This window comes from Callorhinus ursinus, unplaced genomic scaffold, assembly GCF_003265705.2.
Source record: "Callorhinus ursinus isolate GAN/ISIS: 27379988/994484 unplaced genomic scaffold, GSC_fseal_2.0 scaffold13, whole genome shotgun sequence".
NCBI classification, from domain to species: domain Eukaryota; kingdom Metazoa; phylum Chordata; class Mammalia; order Carnivora; family Otariidae; genus Callorhinus; species Callorhinus ursinus.
The window spans coordinates 23,807,791-23,828,436 of record NW_027397075.1 but is presented as its reverse complement, the minus strand read 5'-3'; the positions used below and the strand labels follow the sequence as shown (position 1 = coordinate 23,828,436).

General features: G+C 39.5%; 1 protein-coding gene across 6 annotated transcripts in view; it reads left to right on the top strand.

Moving 5' to 3' along the window:
- The window catches only part of WDR64 (WD repeat domain 64), a 146,073-nt gene extending 126,267 nt beyond the window's left edge, over positions 1 to 19,806 (top strand). For 3 of the 6 annotated variants that reach the window (XM_073899919.1, XM_073899917.1, XM_073899920.1), the window contains 8 exons: positions 1,775 to 1,833; positions 5,835 to 5,944; positions 8,966 to 9,154; positions 10,864 to 10,969; positions 13,732 to 13,812; positions 14,625 to 14,738; positions 18,865 to 18,889; positions 19,247 to 19,806. In XM_073899919.1, the coding sequence (XP_073756020.1) occupies positions 1,775 to 1,833; positions 5,835 to 5,944; positions 8,966 to 9,154; positions 10,864 to 10,969; positions 13,732 to 13,812; positions 14,625 to 14,738; positions 18,865 to 18,889; positions 19,247 to 19,365 (803 nt within the window). In that variant the 3' untranslated portion in view covers positions 19,366 to 19,806. Of the gene's footprint in view, positions 1 to 1,774; positions 1,834 to 5,834; positions 5,945 to 8,965; positions 9,155 to 10,863; positions 10,970 to 13,731; positions 13,813 to 14,624; positions 14,739 to 18,864; positions 18,890 to 18,993; positions 19,118 to 19,246 lie in introns of all 6 variants that reach the window. The other 3 variants (XR_012380520.1, XM_025877876.2, XM_073899918.1) reach the window with 3 other exon arrangements.
- The last annotated feature ends 840 nt before the right edge of the window (positions 19,807 to 20,646 follow it).

Here is a 20,646-nt window from a genome sequence, read left to right as displayed (position 1 = left end):
CCCCACATCAGGCTCCCCGCTCTGTGGGGAAGCCTGCTTCTCCCTCCCCCACTCCCCCTGCTTGTGTTCCCTCTCTCGCTGTGTCTCTCTCTGTCAAATAAATAAAAAAATCTTAGAAAAAAAAAAAGCCATGAATTCCATGTGCAGTATTCCCATAGCGCTGGAGTTCTTCCGTTCTCCTTGATTGGTAAACTTGGTCTTGGCTTGCTGGCTGTTCCTGCTGATCTTCTGGGGGAGGGGCCTGTTGCTGTGGTTCCCAAATGTCTTTGCCGGAGGCAGAATTGCCCCGCCCTTGTCGGTCCAGGCTAACCAAGCTGCTAGGGTTTCCTCTTGGGAGCTTTTGTTCCCTGCAAGCTCTCGGCACAGCTTTGGAGGACCAGGTTGAAAATGGTGGCCTCCCAATCTCTGCCCAGAAGAGCTGAGAACTCGGGGCCCCGCTCCTCAATGTGCCCCCAGAGAAAAGCAGTGAGTCACTCCCATCTCCCCGGTCTCTGGCCGCACTCTGTGCTCACCCGGCCTGTGACTGAGCATTTCTATCTCTGGCACCCGACCCCGTGTGTAGTCTCCAAACCCAGCAGATCCCTGCGGTGCACTCCCGCGCCGCTCCTCCCAGGGGAGGAAGGGGAGTCTTCCCGGATCTGCCGCTTGTTGGGTACCTGCTGGAGGCGCAGTGGCCCGACTGGGCCGCGGATCACAGTTTATGGCAACCCTGAGCTGAGAGCCCGTGCCTCGGCTCCGTCTCTGCAGCCGGCTTCCCTGCTCTGATACCCAGGAGCTCTGCCCCCTCAGGCATCCCCGGTCTTTCTGTGACCCCGAGGGTCCTGAGACCACACTGTCCCGTGAGGGTTCCACCCCCCACTTAGCCACTGGAGTGACATCCCTCAGCGGAACCGACTTCTAAAAGTTCCGATTTTGTGCCCCGCGGTTCTAGCACTTGCCAGAAGCAGCCAACGGAGGCCCCCTCCCCCGCCGTCTATCCTCCAGAATATTGCCTTGGATTCACTTCTCCGCACGTCCTACCTTCCAGAAAGTAGTCACTTTTCTGTTCAGAGAGTTGTTGCTACTCTCTTCTTCGATCTCCTGTTGAGTTCGTAGGTGTTCAGAATGGTTTGATCCCTATTCAGCTGAATTCCTGAGACCAGACGAAATCCAGGTCTCCTACTCCTCCACCATCTTGCTCCCTAGGTCTCTCCTTCATTTTTAAAGGACAACTTCACAAGGTACAGAATTCTAGGCTGATGGTTGTCCTCTCAACACTTAAATATTTCATTCCACTGTCTTCTTGCTTGCACAGTTTCTGAGAAGTTAGATGTAATCCTTATATTGTTCCTTTATAAATAAGGTATTTTTCCCCCTGGTTCCTTTCAAGACTTTTTTTTTTCTTTCTGCAGTTTGAATATGCCTAGATGTAGTCCTTGATGCTTTTCTAAATCTAGTTTTATCATTTGGATTGTAGAATGATTATCTCTGTAACGGTTTGGACTCCGTTTCGTAGTGGCGTATTCATTTCTATTGCATCTACTCTGACATCTAGAAGGACTTTGAGTATCCATGGCAACAATAATTCATAATGAGGTTGCCATGTATGCTCAACAAAACAGAATTCCTACATATAAAAATGGATATGAATTTTTTTCTTTCATTTCTGGGTTTTCAAATTCTATTTTATTTACCATTGTAAATGCTTAAGTCAAATTAATTTGGTGGTCTGGGCAGTATCTGCTTAGATATCATGATATCTAACTAAAGATTCCAATGTTTACATCTTATACAGAAGGACATGTTATCCTTTGCAGTATTAGTTCCTTCCTGGATCCACCTCATGAAGAAAAGGTAAGAACTTTAGTTTTAGTTTAATTCATGAACCAGCACATACTAATTGACCATTTCTCTATGCTAGATACCACAAAAGATAGAACAAGACAAGAATCCCTACTTTTGAGTCATATATAATAGTTCTGAATCTTAAGAGTACTCTTATCTTGATGGGCACTGAGAAATGTATGGAATTGTTGAATCATTAAATTGCATACCTGACACTAATGTAACATTGTATGTTAATTATACATGAAATAAGAAAAGAAATAAGAAACAAGCTACATGCCAAATAACCATGGTTTACTTGTGAGAAGAGAGGAAGAGTGAGTGAGCCAGCACTTGGCCGCTTTATAGCGTCTTCATGTTTTCACTTATTTGAGAGAATCTATATAGAAACCCAGAACTTAGGGCACCTGGGTGGCTCAGTCGGTTCAGCGTCTGCCTTTGGCTCAGGTCATGATCCCTGGGTCCTGGGATCGAGTCTCACATCAGGCTCCTTACTCAGCAGGGAGCCTTCTTCTCCCTCTGCCTGTCACTCCCCCTGCTTGCGTGCTCTCTCTCTTACTCTCTTTCTCTCTCTCAAAAAAAAAAAAAAAAAAAAAACTTAAAAAAAAAAAGAAACCCAGAGCTTAAGGATTCACACATCATCTAGTCCTCCATAGTCAGCTTATATATCTTCACAGAAGGAGAGTCTATAACTTTTCCTTACAAGTCTAGTCTAGTGTCCAACCATTATAAGTAAGTCACAGGGATGAAAAGTACAGCATAGAGAATATAGTCAAAACACTGTAATAACTTTGGTGACAGATGGTAGCTATGCTTATCATGAACACTGTGTAATGTTCAGAATTGTCGAATCAGTATGTTGTACACTTGTAACTAACATAACATTGTATGTCAACTCTACTTCAATTAAAAAGAAAGAAACTCTTCCTCACATCTAGTCTAAATCCTCCTTGTAATTCAAACATATTTTATGCTCTTTTTAGTGTTAACGCAATGTAAATGTCACCAATCTTATTCATAACCATTTAAATATGCATTTTTTGTGTGAATGTGGATATACAAATATAGCTACATATATTATAAAGACTCAACACTCATTAAAGGTTGCAGCAAGGAAGCACTATTTTACCCTAGGCTTATTTCCCTTTAAGTTCATATTTCAAACCCAAAAAGCAAGCAAATAGCAATCTTTTTGCTTTTGGATCATAAGTAGTAACATATGGTTACATAGATTAGGATTGGATTCCTTGCAGAGTGTCACAGAATGGTTACTGTTTCAAACGTTATTTCATTTGATCCATAGAATTTTCTTTTTGTTTCCAAGAACCAATTAGAGTTTTATAACATTCAGATGTTTAGCTTTAGTATGATTATCTCCATTATGCCAAAGGGAAATCAGAGACTGGCTTGCCTAGCAGCACGTAGACAGGTAGTGACTAAGCTGGGGCTAGAACCAGTCTTCTTGTCCTCAAATCTAGCACTCTTTCCATACAACCCTAACTCCTATCAAATAGAAAACAACATTTAAACTTACAAAGCACAAAGTTTCACTTATCAACAGCTATAAATGGCCTACAATCAAGGCATGTTGTGAAAGGAACAAAAACAACATTCTTGAACCATGTATAGGTGGAAAGTTATCTGTTTTCTCTGAATTGTGATGATTATCATAGTCCATTATTAATTTTAAGACATAAAAATATGATCCAAAGCTTACAGACTTTTTAATAGTTTATTTATTAATTTGACAGCGAGAGAAGAAACACAAGTAGGGGGAGAGGGAGAGGAAGAAGCAGGCTTCCGGTGGAGCAGGGAGTCCAATGCAGGGCTCGATCCCAGGACCCTGGGATCATGACCTGAGCTGAAGGCAGACACTTAACTGACTGAGCCACCCAGGCACCCCCAAAGCCTATAGTTTTGTAAATGGACTTTCCATAAACTGGTAAATGAGTCCTTTACATTTAGAGAAAATATTAAAAACAAAGTTATAAAGTAATATTGAATTAGACTGAAAGAATTTTTACCAATTTAAAGACAAAGACTTTGGGGCACCTGGGTGGCTCAGTCATTAAGCATCTGCCTTCGGCTCAGGTCATGATCCCAGGGTCCTGGGATCGAGCCCCGCATTGGGCTCCTTGCTCCACGGGAAGCCTGCTTCTCCCTCTCCCACTCCCTTTGCTTGTGTTCCCTCTTTCGCTGTGTCTTTCTCCGTCAAAAAATAAACAAAATCTTTTAAATAAATAAATAAATAAATAAAAACAAAGACTTTAGTCACTTATTTGAAATTATTCTATATTCAATCTCATTTCAACCTTTTCTGTGTTTGGACAATATTTTTTCCACAAAATGTACACTATGCACACTTTCCACAATGTATTTGTACACTTTGTACTTGAACATGGCTGCTTATTGACAAATATACAACACAATTTGGTTATAAGATGCCTCACTATTACACAGATGAATATAATACCATGAATTAAATCAGGTTCAGTTATAGATTACAACTACAGCAAAAACCTCATAGGTTAGTCTATACATCAGACATTAATCTGGTTCTCTTGCAACATTACTATTAAAGAGATTTTCCATGTAATAATAGATATTCTAAGAGATAGGATAGTCAAAACCTGTCCACAGAAAGAGAAATCATACATATGATAATATACACATGTCTACAGGAAAAAAAAAGTCTTAGAGCAATGTTTTTCTAAATATAGGTTGTAACCCACTTGTGGGTTATAAAATCAATTTAATGGGTGGTGACCGTATTTTCATTAAAAAAAGGGAATGGAGTGGAATGAGATGCAAAAGAATAGACTAGACATTACCAATGTACGTCACACCAGATAAGGTTAAGTATCTTTGTGTGAAGGATACTGAAACATTTTCAGGATGCATGTGCAGGTATTTTATCTGTTTACTGGATCATGAAGTAAAATGTATTTCTTACTATAGATATGGCACATAGCAGAAAAACACTTGCCTTAGAGAATTCCATCCCAAGGCAGAGAAAGAATCTTGGATGACAAGATACTCTTAACTAGCTATGAGATGATAAGAAGTAGGAGAATGCAGATTTCACCCTGATTCTCTAAGAACAACTCAAGGGAACTGAGTCAGAAGGCCAAGAAATTTAGGAGGAATTGTGTCTGCCTTTGTTAGAGTCTAAATGAATAGGAGACTCGTAGGATCACTCCCAAGCTGCCTGAATTCTAGGCACACAAATGCTCTAGGTAGATGACCCAAGAAGAAGTAGTCCTGATCTGGGGTCATCAGAGATAGAGAGGGAACATGCTCTAAGGGGAGGTTGCTACAGAGCCAGCTCCCCAGTTGACAACTCTAGTTCATGCAATTCAGGCCTGTTTAGTGGTTCTACACTTGAGGATACGGCACATCTTGAAGGAACATACCTATCAAGCCTCCTGATGTCTTTGAAAGAGAATGAGCTAGGCCCATTCCTTTTGTCTATTCCTCGTGGTATATAGGTATCATATATAACCCCATTGCCATCATTGCCACCACCAAAAAAAAAAAAAAAAAAAAAAAAGGAACAAAATAGCCAGGGCTATTTCTGGATAAAATTTGAAAACTGGAAAATTTTGCCAGCCTACCCTTTGGTCCTCACCTTTCATCTCCGCTTCCTCTTGTTCCTGATTCCACTCTGTCTTGGCCTCTCCTACAGCTCTTCTCTTAAAGCTTTTCCTTCATCTACTCACCTTGTAATCCTCAACTAAATTAATTGTTAATCCTCACTTGAATAAGAAATTGCTAAAGACATGAGATCTCTCCTCTCCCAGGGATATGTGCAGATTAGCAAACACATAAACATGTAGTCTGGGTACCTGAGCAAAGAAGAAGAGCTCACAGGGGGAGGGACTGCATCTTGCACAGATGTCCACGCCATTCACTCATGAGCTTGGCTCGTTAATGGTTAATGGTTTTGCTCAAGATTGGATTTTGATCAGCATATACTTATTCCACGGGATGTGTTTATTGTTGCTCTCTAGAAATTGAAGCAGCTGCTTGCCTGGCGTGCTCATTCTTTAGAAATTATTCAAGTGATCTACGTAGAAGACAAGCAAATGGTGCTTACTGCCTCCATTGATGGCTCAGTAAGGTACGGACCTTCATATGGTGAATTTAGGGTTTTGAGCATGAGAAGTAAAAATTCTAAGCTAAAGTTTAAGTATATACCCTAAATACACTCTTGATTGGATAATTAAAATAAATAAATACATAAACAAACAAAAGGTAGCACGCACAAAGGGCTTTGAAAAGGTGGCCACTGGTTTGGAATTCTTTTCCATGCCCAAGGAGATGAGATGCCCTGCTCATCTACATTAGAAGTATAACAAATACTTTAATAAAAGTGGTTTTTTGGTGGACTCATTTTGAAGAATTAAGCAAGATGATTATCTCAGAGGGATAGACTCATGCCCAGGGAAGGCCCCAGGGGACACAGGATCAAAAATCACAAAGAGAGTAAGAGCAAAGTGCAACTTAACTGCTGAGAAAAGTGAAAGTGAGCTAATGTTTTCATGGGCAATGTGATTGATTTGGCAAAGTCTACTTGTTATCAGTTGCCTGAATAATGCTAAGGATACATACACAAATTGCTGAACACACACACACACACATATACAAAGAGAAAAGAAATGTCATGACATTCCTTGAGACAAATTGCTGCATATTAAAATGTCTCAAAATCATGGTAATGAATTATCCTCTGGGGAGAATAGTCAGGAATGATTGAGAGAGGTGGAGAGACTTCAAAGTGTACTAGAAAGCTTAAACATAGTGAAGGCAAAAAGGAAGGAATATTTTACATTGTATAAAAGACCCTGTGTGAACCTGAGGCTGATTTGGATCTTCACACAACAGCCCCCAAAGGATTTTAAGTGAAGGACTAACATCATCTGATTTACATTTTTAAAAAACAACATGTAGGGAATGGATTTCAGAGCAGCAAGATGGGAGCAAAGAGAACAGTTTGAAGTCTGTGCTGAATACAGTGGCCTGGACTAGGGCAGTGCTCGAAGGAAAGAGTCTGGGTCTGGGAACTATCTAGGAGGTAAAATTCGGGAGACAGAAACTTTAACTGAAAGGGGAGGTAAGCAATAGATGTCAAGGATACCTCCCCGGCCTATACAGCTCAGTGAATGTCAGTACCATTCATGAAGAGAGGAGGCACTAAAAGAGGAAGATATTTTGAGTGTGGAAGGGTGGAGGTCAACTTTTAGAAATGTTGAGTTCGAGGGCGTCTGTGGGGATAAGGTCCTAACTGGAGTCAGAGCTCTTCTCTGCCAAAAAAGGAATCTGTTGTTTTATTCATAGGAAAAATTAAGGACATGACATTTCATTATTATAGATGTTTTTCACGACTCTGTCCCTTGGGTCTCTGTTCCAGCTTATTTTCAGCTACCTGTCAGCAGAAGTGCTAATTGGGGATGGTAGTGCACACACACACACCCCACATGTCACATGTGCACACACTACCAGTCACCCTTGGCACAGAGAACTGATTTTCAAGATTCCTTCAAGTGAAGATCTCCCTAGATATGCAGCTCAGAAAAAGTAGTTCTATGAATAGCTATCTCAGAGATAGTTCTCTTTATCTTTTTTAAAGATTTTATTTATTTATTTATTTGACAAAGAGAGACAGCGAGAGCAGGAACACAAGCAGGGGGAGTGGGAGAGGGAGAAGCAGGCTTCCCGTGGAGCAGGGAGCCTGATGCGGGGCTCAATCCCAGGACCCTGGGATCATGACCTGAGCCAAAGGCAGACGCCCAACGACTGAGCCGCTCAGGCGCCCTGACAGTTCTCTTGATAACTAAGCTCTGTCCTTTTGCGAACACTAGCTGCCACTTTCTAACACAGTAGGCAATTTTAACACTCTAGATCTTGTCAAAAAGATGATGATTTTATAATAGGAAAACCTGTAATTAAGGCTTAGCTCTTGGACAGAGGATAGAAGGGGTGAAGATCCATATCTGAGGCCTCGGAAATCAGGCTGAGAGGTGGGATTGATCATCTGAGAGAATTCCACATGCAGCAGGAAATGCCACAAAACAAAGGAGAGCAGAAGCTGCTTCAGTCCTGGCCAAGAACACAGTGAGTTTAGAGTTGTCCTGAAGGTAGTCCTTACCCTCTAACTGCCATGCTGGAAGGGCTGGTCCATTTCATTTTAATAAATGCTCTGGCAAGACCACAGCATTGATGCAGTGTTGAGGAATTCAAATATGTAATGGATATAAAGTGCTTATGCTACATTCTTAGGATGCTGTCAGATGTGAGGAATGCTGGCTGAATACCTCCGCTCTGCCTTCTCCTCTATGCCCACCCCCTTGACCTGGGAAACTCTTGGACTTTGTGGAATTAACTCTTAGTTCGTGTCACTTGGCCTCCTCATAGGTCATGAGGACTGCTTCCATCATTTGCTACTCTGAGGTTGAAATCAAGACAGAAAAGAAAAATCTCCCACATACTTTTATCTGTCCTCGAGACCTAGGGCACACACTCCTGCTAACGGCATTCTGTAGTACTTTAGAGCAAGTGGGCTACTTAGAGGGATCTCATTGCACTGAACCGATGGAGAAATAATACATACAGATAAAAAGCCACTTCTTCTGCCATGTCAGAACTCAGTCATAAAAAATTAGTATGGCGTTTCCATAATAGTAGGAATTATGGACAGATGTTGAGAGGATGCTGGTAATAGGAAAAGCGTCCGTAGGAAACCCCTCCCCCAAGTTCTACTGATGTTGATACAGAGGTAGACGGCTGAGATGTAGCCCATTCAAAGGCCTAATTCAGCTAATACACTGTCAGGCAACATGGGTTCTGCTCACCTTGAAGGAGCAGGGTTATTCTGGGAAATATCTGTTCCTTGTTTTCTGGCTTTAATGGATGTGCATCATAAGTACATCAAGTTGACACTTCCCAAAATTGCTGTAGATTAGAATTCTAACTGATAAAAATGCTTATGCTCTGATTAGTTTCATGTATTTAATAGAAGAGTCCTAGAATCAAGCTTCAAATCCCTAGTGGATCAGTGAAAATTCATATAAATGATCTAATAAACAGAATAATTCCACTGAATTCCAGTCACTTTCTTCTCCCTACCTTTGCCTCGCCTCAGGCTCTGGCATGCCTTCAATGGTCATTACTGTGGATATTTTGGACAACGAAGAATGTTTGAAATATCACAAACAAGTGATTTCATTTTGCCATGTGATGTTAATGAATATCCTGTAGAAATAAAAGAAGAAAACAAGTTCACAGAGAAGAAGCAAAAATATGAATATCCTCTGGTATTTGACCAGCAAAAGTAAGACCATTGGTTTTGGTTTTGGTTTGGTTTGGTTTTTAGATGAACAGACCAAGAATTAAACTCTTATGATACTGTGACACTATGCGGGACGTGGAGAATTCAAAGGTGAAAAATCCAGGCCTTTTCAATAATGTCACAGTCCAGTAGAGAGGAGAAATATGTAAACAAAAAGCTACAATTCAGTTTAATAGTACTTTTAAGATAATCACAGAGGAGTAAATGGAATGTAACCAAGCAAAGAAGACCAAAGAGGCAATTTTGGTCTTCTTTGCTTAGTTGAATCCTATTTAAGTAAAAGTACTAAATAATGAAACACTATGATACATCATCAGGTTTTTTAAGACTTGGGAGTCCAGTAAGCAAGCAAGGAAGTCATGGTAGGAAATAGAGCAAGAAAAGTTTATAGAGGCTAAACCACAATGGGCTTCTGTCATGCGCCAACATAAGGATTTTAAACATTAGAGAAATCATAGTGACAGAATACACAAACAGGTCTGAAGAAAAAGATAGTGAGTTTGGTTTGGACAGATTTAAGTTTAGATGCTTGTGGGACATCCAAATGGAGGTATTTAATGAGCATTAGATAGGCCCATCTGGATGTTGAAGAGAAAACCACAAGCAAGTATTTGAGAAATAAATAGGAAACATGAGGTGACAATAGGATAGGTTACTTTGTAAGGAAGTCAAATAGCTCTAACATTGAGTAAGAGTTTGATTCATGAGTTTGCTTGTGTCTCAGGGACATCTGAGCATTGCTTAAAGGTTTAGAGGAGAAGGACAGTTCCCCAGGAGGGCATAGAGTGTTGGCAGAAGGTGTTCTGTGCTTTTGGAATGTTCAGTTGTGGTTTTGATGTGGTTGGATCTTTGTCATAATGGAAGAGATCAGTGCTCATTTGAGCTCAACATCAGCAAAGCATGGTGGATAACCTCAGGGAACCAGTCTCACCTGGACTAGCAAAATGGAGCAGACCAGCCCTGGGGAACTGACTAGATGAGTCCAAAGTGGGAAGAATCAGACGGGATTGTCTAAAATAAAGTCCTTTAAGGAAATTCCAAGTGAGTCAAAGCTGGAGACACTTAGTGCCATCATCTAGTCCAACAGCTGGCAGAATAAATAGGAACTGAAACTAAGAGTCACAAGCCACACAGAATTTGGATTAAAACAGGAGCAATTTGAGAAAAATCAACAAGGGTTCCAGGGGACTGCCAAAACCCCAACTGAAGTGCTCAAGGCTAGCCAGCAAGAGCACTGGAGAAAAAGTCATGCCAAAATGTGAGCAGTGGTATAGTAGAGCCAAGATGTGGTAAAGTTCACCAAGCAAAGTTGGTAAGTCTCCCTTGGGTAACTGCTGAGCCTTGACCATCCATCTATCTTAGTACTCAAAATAGTATATTCTAATTTGGTAATATGCATCTCCTTCACTAACTCTGTGAGTTCCTTGAGGATGAAGACCATGTTTTGTACATCTATATATACCCAGTTCTTAGCTTAATGCTTCGCACACAGTTGGCACTCAAAAGGTATTCAAGTGAGCAAATAGAGAATGACTTAAATGCAGAGGTAACATCGTTAGGACTGGTGCCACGGGAGTCAGAGAATTGGGGACCCAGAGAAAGCAGGATGTAATGGATACTTGTTTAGTAAGCAGAGAGAATAAAAGATGTGGGTATGTGCTGAACAGTTTTCCTTGTATCTTTTTATGCAGATGGAAAAAAATGAGCTCAATGTCTTTGCTTTTCAAACGTACACCTCCCAAGGTCTTTGAAGTGGATCATGACTTTAAGTTTTTCAAGTCTCTTTCTTCTCCCAAGGTAGCCTTAAAACAAATGAACGAAAAACAAACAAATAAAAGAAAGCACTTTGCTTTTGTTTTCCTGAATTTGGATCTTTCCAGGATTAGTTTTCTACTGCTGCTGTTACAAATTACTACATACTTGGTGGCTTAAACAATACGAATTAATTATCTTATAGTTCTGTATATCAAAAGTCTGACCTGGGTCTTGCTGGGCTAAAATTAAGGTGTTGCCAGAGCTCTGTCCCTTTTCTGGGACTCTAAGGGGAGAATCTCAATGCTTTAGTTTGGGGCCCTCTTCCTTCATCTTCAAAGCCAGAAATGTTGACTTCTCCCTGACAGTTTTCCTGGGGTCAGAGGTCTCCCTCCCAGTGGGAAATGTTCTCTGTTTTTAAGGATGCCTGTGATGAGATTGGGCCCACCTGGATAATCCATCTCAAGGTTCCTGACCTTAATCACATCTGCAAAGTCACTTTTGTCAAGTGAGGCAGTATAGTCCCAGGCTGGGGGAGGGAGAAATAGGGTGTGGACATCTTTGATAGCCATGATTCTATCACAGACTGACACACATCAATGCAGAATTAGGAGAGAAATGGGTCCTGCTATTCATTCTATTTCTAGTATTCCTAAAGAGTGGTTATAGCATGAGTTGATTTCTTCAAGATATTCCACACAGTAAACCAAACTTAACCTTCCTAAATGTATCTCCCAACCTACTGTTGCCCCACCCTCTACAAATCAGGCTAGTTGTTGTTTCCCGAGCATTCCTGTCTTCTGCCCTGACAGTTTGTGTGAGCTGTCCTTGCCACATCAATGCTTTTCTCTGTCTCTTGAGTCCATCCTACCCTTGTAACTGACAAAGGATTAGTATCTAGAATACAAAAGAACTCCTAAGAAATCAGTAAGAAAAAAAAAAAGACAGCCCAATTTAAAAAAATGGACAAACACTTAAATAGATCACAAAAGAAAAAAAAAAAACATTTGCCAGTAAGCACATGATGAGATGCTCAACCTCATTAGTAAATGTGGAAATTCACATCAATGACGTTATGAGATGCCATTTTACACCGAGCAGATTGGCAAATATCAGAAAGTCTGACTCTATCAAGGGTCAGTGTGCATTTGGCACAATCAGAACACTAATCTGGTAGTGTAAATTGGTAGAACCACTTTGGAAAACAATATGGCATTAACCAGTAAAGTTGAAAATAGGTATAGCCTGCTAGAGATATCCCTTGGGGAAACTCTTAAACACATGCTTAGGAGACAGGTACAAAGATGCTCAGAGCAGTACTGTTTGTAATGACCAAAACCTGAAAGCAGCCAAAATGCTCATGAACAGTATAATCGGTACCTAATTATAGCATATTTATAGATTGGAACACTATGGAGCTGTGAATATAAATGGACCAAAGTAACACTCACCTGTATGGATAATAGTTTAATACATGCTACTGAATGAAAAAGTTTTGCTTAAGAACATATACATAATTATCATTTATGTAAAAGTCAAAAAGAGGCAAAACTAAATAAAATATTGCTTCAGCAAAAATCATATAATGTAAAATTATATAAATAAAAGCAAGAGAATTAAAAGCACAAAATTCAGGACAGTCATTGCCTTTAAGGGCAGATGAAAAGGACTGAGAACCTCAAAGTTGACGGCATTGTTTCCGTATGTAAAACAGAGCAGTGGGTCCATGGATGTTCATTATGTCATTATTCTTTTACAGTATCAACTTCGTATTTGATAAATACTTAATATTTCCCAAATGAAACAATTTCCATAAGCCCTACGTTTCTGTCCAGATGGAACTCAGCTGCTCCCAGAGGGCAGAGGGACAGACAGGTGAAGATGTCGAGTGTGACAGACTTAGGCTTAATAGTAGATAAATTATTTTATCTCCTTCCTCATTGGAAAGCCCCCAGTGTTGTGTTGTTGTGGGGATTAAGTGAGAGAAATGTATACCAGTTACATCACAGATACTCGATAAATGTTAATTCTGCATTCCCCAACAGCCCCAGTCTCTCCTGCTTTGTGTCTTATAGCATATTCATTTACCATGTTCTCCAGTGAATCAGAATATTTATATACTTAACTTTACTTCCCACCCACCGCTAAGTCCTAAGATTTTTATGGCCAAAGATATATGCAAGCACGTAACAGATACTCAATTTTGTTGAATAGGATTGAAATAGCACAACCTAAAAATAAAGATTGGTAGATACTTTCAATATTGTCTTCCAATTTGAAGATAAGAAATAATCTTTTAAAGTAATTTAACTGAAGCATTAAATGCATTTTGGGAAAGCTTTAGCAAAGTTTTAAAGCTCTTGAAACAATCAAGTGCCCCAAGGATCACCTCCTCCTTTGCACAACTTGGTCTTCTCAACTGGTGGGTAAAATAGCAAAGTTATAATGCTAAAGTTGAGTTAAAACACCTTTTTCTTAGGAATCTCTGATTTTTACCAGAATCTTGTTTTGCCCATTACTTTTCTTTCTCAATTGTATAAAATATATTCATTCACTTCTTTTTTTTATCATTCACTTCTTTTTGAGGTACCGTTATCAGTAATAATAATACAATGATACTAATTCTTATATCTAAGTAGCACCACGCTATATGTGTATTTCATTTGATCCTCATAAATAATCAATAGGGGAAGAACTTGCCCAAGATCATTCAGCTAATAAGCAGCAGAGTCAGGATTTGAACCCAGGAATTTTGCCGCTGAAGGAATGTGCCCTTTGCATTAAACATTCACACCTGTGTTTTGCAGATTCGAAGACGTGCCTTAAAAGGATTCCTGACTGAAAACAGAGAGGCAGGGATTGTTTTTGGTTCTCTGCCTATATATAGGGTGAGTTGGAGGTTTCTAAGACTAATTAGAAAACAACAGGGAATCTGACATCTCATTCCTGACCCTGGGCTACCAAATAAGGTTGAAGAAAATCACATCACCAAGCCAACGGCTGCTTCTGTGAGCATACTATGTCCGATCCCCAAGAAGTCTTTAGTTCTCTGTGTCCATGGCCTTGATCACTTGTCTCTGCCAGTCCACATTAAACACCACAAGAAACAATTTCAGACTCTATCCTGGCTCTTCACCACCTACAGGACAAAATTCAAACACTTTGAGCCTGGCATACAAACCTTTCATAATCTGGCCTCTGCCTGGACTGTCTGATCTCATTTTCTACCACTTTCCCCCATGTACCTTACACTCCAGCTATGCCAAATTCCTTGCCATTCCTTAAGCATCATTGCTCTTCCCTCTTCTCTGACTTTGCCAGCGCTGTCTCCCTGTCCAGAATTTCTTCCTTAGTACTCAGTACTCACCCTTCCTGTCTCCACTCCAGATAATCTGTTAAAGAACTAATTAAACCAGGAATAATAAACTGAAGATGAAATATTTCAACTTTATCTTAACTTGTTATTTCTTAAAATGTTCTTTCTCCTTCCCAAGAACATGTTCATGATAACAGGAGCAAACACTTAACCTACAGATGATGCTAAGAGTGAAGTGTCAAGAAGGAATAGTGGGCATTTGGGAAGGAGGGCATATTTTAAAGCAGTTGGACCTTTTCGTTCCCTATTCTCCACCCCTGAATTCACGTTACAGAAGTAATTGCCTGAAGTATGTCTTGCTAACTCTTTACTTATGGCTTCTAGGTACCAAGCCCCACCAGCCTAAGATTCCTTCCACTCATTGGCTCAGACGCACAAAGGGAATCTGCAGATGGCATTCCAGGAAAAAAGAAGGGGGTTCATGTTCAACATGAAAAAGTCAGTACTCAGAATTCCAGAGTGGATCTCTTTTCTGTCTGGGGATTGTTAACAATTGCTTTGTTCCCAGAGACATGCTGGGCCTGAAATTATCTCAGTTCATACTCTTGTCATGAATATTCCCAGATGCATGCATTTTAGCTCAGTGAGATGGAAATCAGGAATTTGTTGAATGGAGACAAAAATCAAATAGGACCTTTGAACCTGGCAGGTGAAACTTTTCCAGAGCTAATTTAAGACTTAAATTCACTGCCTAGTTTTAAAAGGCAATGTGACATAACATCTCTGAGGGCTGTGTAACCATCCTGGTACCTGCAGGGTAGAGCCGTGATATCATTAAGTTTCTGGCTCACCAGCTAAGTCAAGTGTTTTCATGTATTAAGAAGAGTAGCTAACATACAACGTTTTAGAGTTTATGTAGCACTTTTATAAATGGTTCCCTTCATTTTCACAATAATTACAAAGAAAAAATTGGGAAAAAGTGGAGCCTAACCAGAGGGTAGACGACTTGCCAAAGATCACATAAGAATTAAATGATAAGCTGAGACCCACTCTGATTCTAAATTTCATACTCATCCCTTTAAACCATACAGCCTAGAAAATTCAAATGCTCTTACTCTTCTACTGGCTCTAGGAAGCTGGTATGGGCCCAACTTAACCTGCGGCCATTCATCCCATCGTTAAAATAGATCAAACCTTAAGGGGAAGATCTAACATATGGTATTTTTTGTAAGCCTCCACCCCATGAAATCAGACTAAAAACAGAAAGGAGCTGGTTCTTATTGCCCGTGCTTAATGGAACAACAGATAACAATCACAGCCACCACCACAACAAAAACCTGCTTTATTTAATTATGTAGAAGACTTGACCATCATTCTGTCCTCGGGCACATAATGAGAATATGAATACTTCCTGTTAATCCTCAACTCTACTAAGAATTGTTGACAAAAGACGGGTTTTCTATAAAATAATGTAATTTATTTTTAATTGTTTTAAGTAACCGATGAGACACAGTGGTATCAATAATCCAAAACTGCACGCCTGGGTGGCTCAGTCAGTTAAGTGTCTGACTTCGGCTCAGGCCATGATCCCGTGGTCCTGGGATCGAGTCCCACGTCAGGCTCCTTGCTCAGCAGAGAGTCTGCTTCTCCTTCTGCTTCTCACTTGCTCTCTTGATCTCTCGCTCTCTCTCAAATAAATAAATAAAATCTTTTTAAAAAATTTAAAAAAAGACATATGTGGCTATCTTCTTTCTGTCACTTAGTTTGTACTTAGAAAATGTAAAGTATATGTAATATCAGATGAGGCAAAACAAATAAGAATGCAAATACAGGCAAAAAAATTATATGAACTCTAAAACCCAGAACAGTCTTTTGACTATCTGTTAGTTTTGGATTATTTATTTACTTAAGATTTTATTTATTTATCAGCACTCCAATAGCCACATATGTCTTAAATGCAAGAGGAAAGACAAAATGGAATTAAAAATTAGTCATGGTTAATGTACATAATGAAGAATCCACACTTAGATAATCAGAAATGGATTGCACTATGATTAGTTTTATCAAAGATCATGAAATATAATAAATTATTTGTCCCAACACAAAGGAGTTTTTTATATATCTGTTGTTTTAATAGATGCTTTATTTTCTTTATCACTCTGAGAGATCACTAACCACACAAAAAGGGCAAAGGAAGTAGATATCTTCATTTGCCTAGAGAAAAGGGACCACAAAACCATAATTAAAAATTTTCCTTCTGGTTTAATGAAGAAAAGAGTTAAGTGTAGTGAGGGATTAAAATCTGTTTCCAAAATAAAATTAGGTCATTTTCAGAAAACTGTGCACTTTGCAAGATAACAATAAATTCTGGAAACTGGCATGGATTAAAGAATCACTAGGTTGATTGTCTGCAATTTTAGGAACCCATACAGCCTAAGTGGGAAAATAGTGGATGAAGTCTAATCAATAAATATCCATTAAATGCCTATTTTCATAAAAAGCACTTCCAGGAACCTGGGCATAAATTTACCTCAGAAAGTTTAGCGTTTAAATTCCAATTTTGTGAAACAAACATGTACAGAATGCCTTGAAATACCTACTATGTGCCCTGCACTGTGCTAGGCACTAAGAAGCCATTTTCATAGACTAAGGAGCTCACACTATAGAGAAGAGAAAGTTCTCTGAACAAAGAGTCCAAAAATAGGTAACTTAATCTCTTTGACATTATTTTTAAATAATAGAAATGCTGATTCCAACTCTCAATGTCTTTAAGTGTTTTGTAAATCCCTTTAGAATTAAACAAGTTACAGAATATTAACCATAGTACAGGAAAATATACATCAGAGCATAAGTTTATACAGTTGACCCTTGGACAACACAGGTTTAAACTGTGAGGATCCACTTATATGCAGATTTTTTCAATAAATACAGTACAGTACTTAGGTGTATTTTCTCTTCCTGATGATTTTCTTAATAACATTTTCTTTTCTCTAGCTTACTTTATTATAAGAATATGGCATATGTACTAATCAACTCTGTATGTTATCGGTAAGGCTTCCAGTCAACAGTAGGCTGTTAGTAGTCAAGTATGGGGGAGTCAAAAGTTATACATGGATTTCCTACTGTATGGGGGATTGATCAAGGGTCAACTGTAGTTCTTTTTCTATTTAAATGTGGGAAGAGAGTGGGAGAATATGAAATCTGTGACATGTTCCATTTACAAAACTGTGGAAGTATATCCGATCATAGAAAAATGGTTAAGTGAAAGATGGTATACATGATAGCATACTCTAGCTTTTCACAGAAAAACAGAAAAACTCTCACAATTTTATTTCAGGTGAAAGGGGATATAAACTATAACTGAGTGATATTGCTAGTGAAAATGGCTAACATTTGTTTTTAAATTAGTGTACAGGGTACAAAACCAAACGTTCCATATGTACTTTTTCAAGCAATCTTCGTAACATGGAGGTAGTTATGATTATCATCCCCATCTTATATTCAAGAACACTGAAGCACAGACGAAAAGTAATTTAAGATCCCCCCAAAGAAGTAAGTAATAGAGCTGGGATCTAAACACAGCAGGTGGACTTCAGAGCCGGGACACATAAGTACAACGCAATGTAATTCAGAAATAAGTAAGCTGCTGGACCTCCCCTGGTCACAGTAACTGGATGAGACTCTGCAGATAATGAAAACTGAAGGACTCTCTCTTCCCACCACTCTCTGTTCCCTCGCCCTAGTTCATTCATCTTCATAGCTCCTGTCACGACCTGACATTACATTCTAGAAGAGCTCATTTATTTGCCATGATTCCTTCCCACTAGAATGTAAGACCCACAAAGGCAGGTACTTTGACTTATTCTCTGCTGGAATTCCAGCGTTTAGAACAGACGGACACATAGGTCACACACACACACACACACTCAACACTTGCTGAATGGAAGGAAGAACGAATGAGACCAAAGAAGGGAGGAGAGTGCAGGAGGAAGTCGGGGAGAATGAGAACAGAAAAATAAAGAGAGAAACATGAGTGCAGCTTGGGAAATTGCATCAGTGGTTGGCGGATGGATGTGGGGAGCTGAGTTTCCCCCCTTGCGTCTCAGAGGGAAAGAGTGGTCAGGGTACCTGTAAGTGTTCAAGCCTAAGAGACCTTTTGGTGGTTGAATTTGGACCTTGGGGCTCATTCTGTCTTTTTCTTGACCTTGAACTCTTTGTGTTTCCTCTCCCCTTATTTCATCTTTCTTTCTTCTTCCCCATTTTTTTTTAAGATTTTATTTATTTATTTGACAGAGAGAGACACAGCGAGAGAGGGAGCACAAGCAGGGGGAGTGGGAGAGGGAGAAGCAGGCTTCCCGCCAAGCAGTGAGCCCAATGTGGGACTCGATCCCAGGACCCCAGGATCATGACCTGAGCCGAAGGCAGATGCTTAATGACTGAGCCACCCAGGCGCCCATCTTCTTCCCCATAATAGGCCATAAAATCAAATCGATATGTACTGTAAATATTAGCTGAATATTATGGACAAAATTTCTGAATTTTTAAACTAAAAGAGTTTAACTTTTTATATGTATGTGCTCCAAAAATAACCAATTCAAAACTCATTTTCATTTCTCATTTGTAGGATCATCACTTGATTTTATTTTCCTGTAAGTCAATGGATTCTGATGATATTAACATACAATATCTCTATGCCTTACAACAACCTAGCAAACTTCTCTAATTTGCTTTGTTTTAACCCAACCTTTAATAGACTGGGCAGCTGAGTCCCACCATGGATAACTGCCCAGTCTAGTAGTTAGTCTAAAGCTTGTGCTCTTCCATCACACCCTTCTGGAATGCCACATTTTTATCCTGGAGGCACACAAGATAGTTAAGTAAATAATGATACTTTCTTACTAAGAAGATTAAAATCTCTACAAAAATAGTGGTACAATGTGACTCTGAAAAATTGCATTTATCATATAATGCGAGTTACTAACTGATGTTCCCTTTTTTTTTCACAGATGTCACAGAGGAGAAGTCTGAAAAGACATTTAGTCCCACAAATAAATCTGGCTTCTTCCTTCTTCCCATCCATCTCCAAGTGAAGAGAGGAAAATTAGAAGTGGCTGCTGTAGCCTGAGCTGCTCATAAAATGGCAAGATCTGAATGACACTCCAGTCTTAATTTCAGGATGAAAGTGAGGGCCCGCCAGACACTGTCACCCACATCTGTATCCTCAGGCCATCCTATCAATGGAGAAGATTGCTCAAGATGCTCAGCTCTGAACAAATAAGCAGCAAGCAGCCAGGTGTCTAATTTCTTTCATACATAGAAATCCATTTAACAACTAGGTTATGTTTCTTGTTTACTGTCAGCAAAATGACACATAGGCAAACAAAGAAAATCAATAGCATTAGTATATCTAAAATAATACGGTTATCAATGATCAGCTTTTTGCCTCCCCCCCACCTCCCTTGTTCACCCTAATTCATTACCAGAATTATTATCCAAATAGATGCAGTAAGAGGCAAATTACTATGCTATGTGTTATACAAAGAAAATTATTAAAAAGAAAAATGTGCCGAGCAAGCCTCTGTCTCTTCGTCTTCTTCATTTAGGGAAATGTCATATGGAAGAAAATGTTCAGAGTTTCTTAGATTAAGTTAGAAGTTATTTACATTTCATCTAGAAATGACTCCAGGTAAAAAGAATTTGAATGTATATGACCTTTCTGGGGTTCATCTTTTGTTTTTAATTTTTTTTATTAATATATAATGTATTATTTATTTCAGAGGTACAGGTCTGCGATTCATCAGTCTCACACAACGCACAGCGCCCACCATAGCACATACCCTCCCCAATGTCCATCACCCAGCCACCCCCTCCCTCCCACTCCCCACCACTCCAGCAACCCTCAGTTTGTTTCCTGAGATTAAGAGTCTCTCATAGTCTGTCTCCCTCTCTGGTTTCATCTTGTTTCATTTTTCCCTCCCTTTCCCTATGATCCTCTGTCTTGTTTCTCAAATTCCTCATATCAGTGAGATCATATGATACTTGTCTTTCTCTGATTGACTTATTTCGCATAGCATAATAACCTCTAGTTCCATCCATGTCATTGCAAATGGCAAGATTTCATTTTTTGATGGCTGCATAATATTCCATTGTAGATGATAGACAGATAGATGATAGATAGATAGATAGATAGATAGATAGATAGATAGATAGATAGATATACCACATCTTTATCCATTCATCTGTTGATGGACATCTAGGCTTTTTCCATAGTTTGGCTATTGTGGACACTGCTGCTAAAAACATTGGGGTGCTCATACCCCTTCGGATCCCTACATTTGTATCTTTGGGGTAAATACCCAGTAGTGCAATTGCTGGGTCATAGGGTAGCTCTATTTTCAACTTTTTG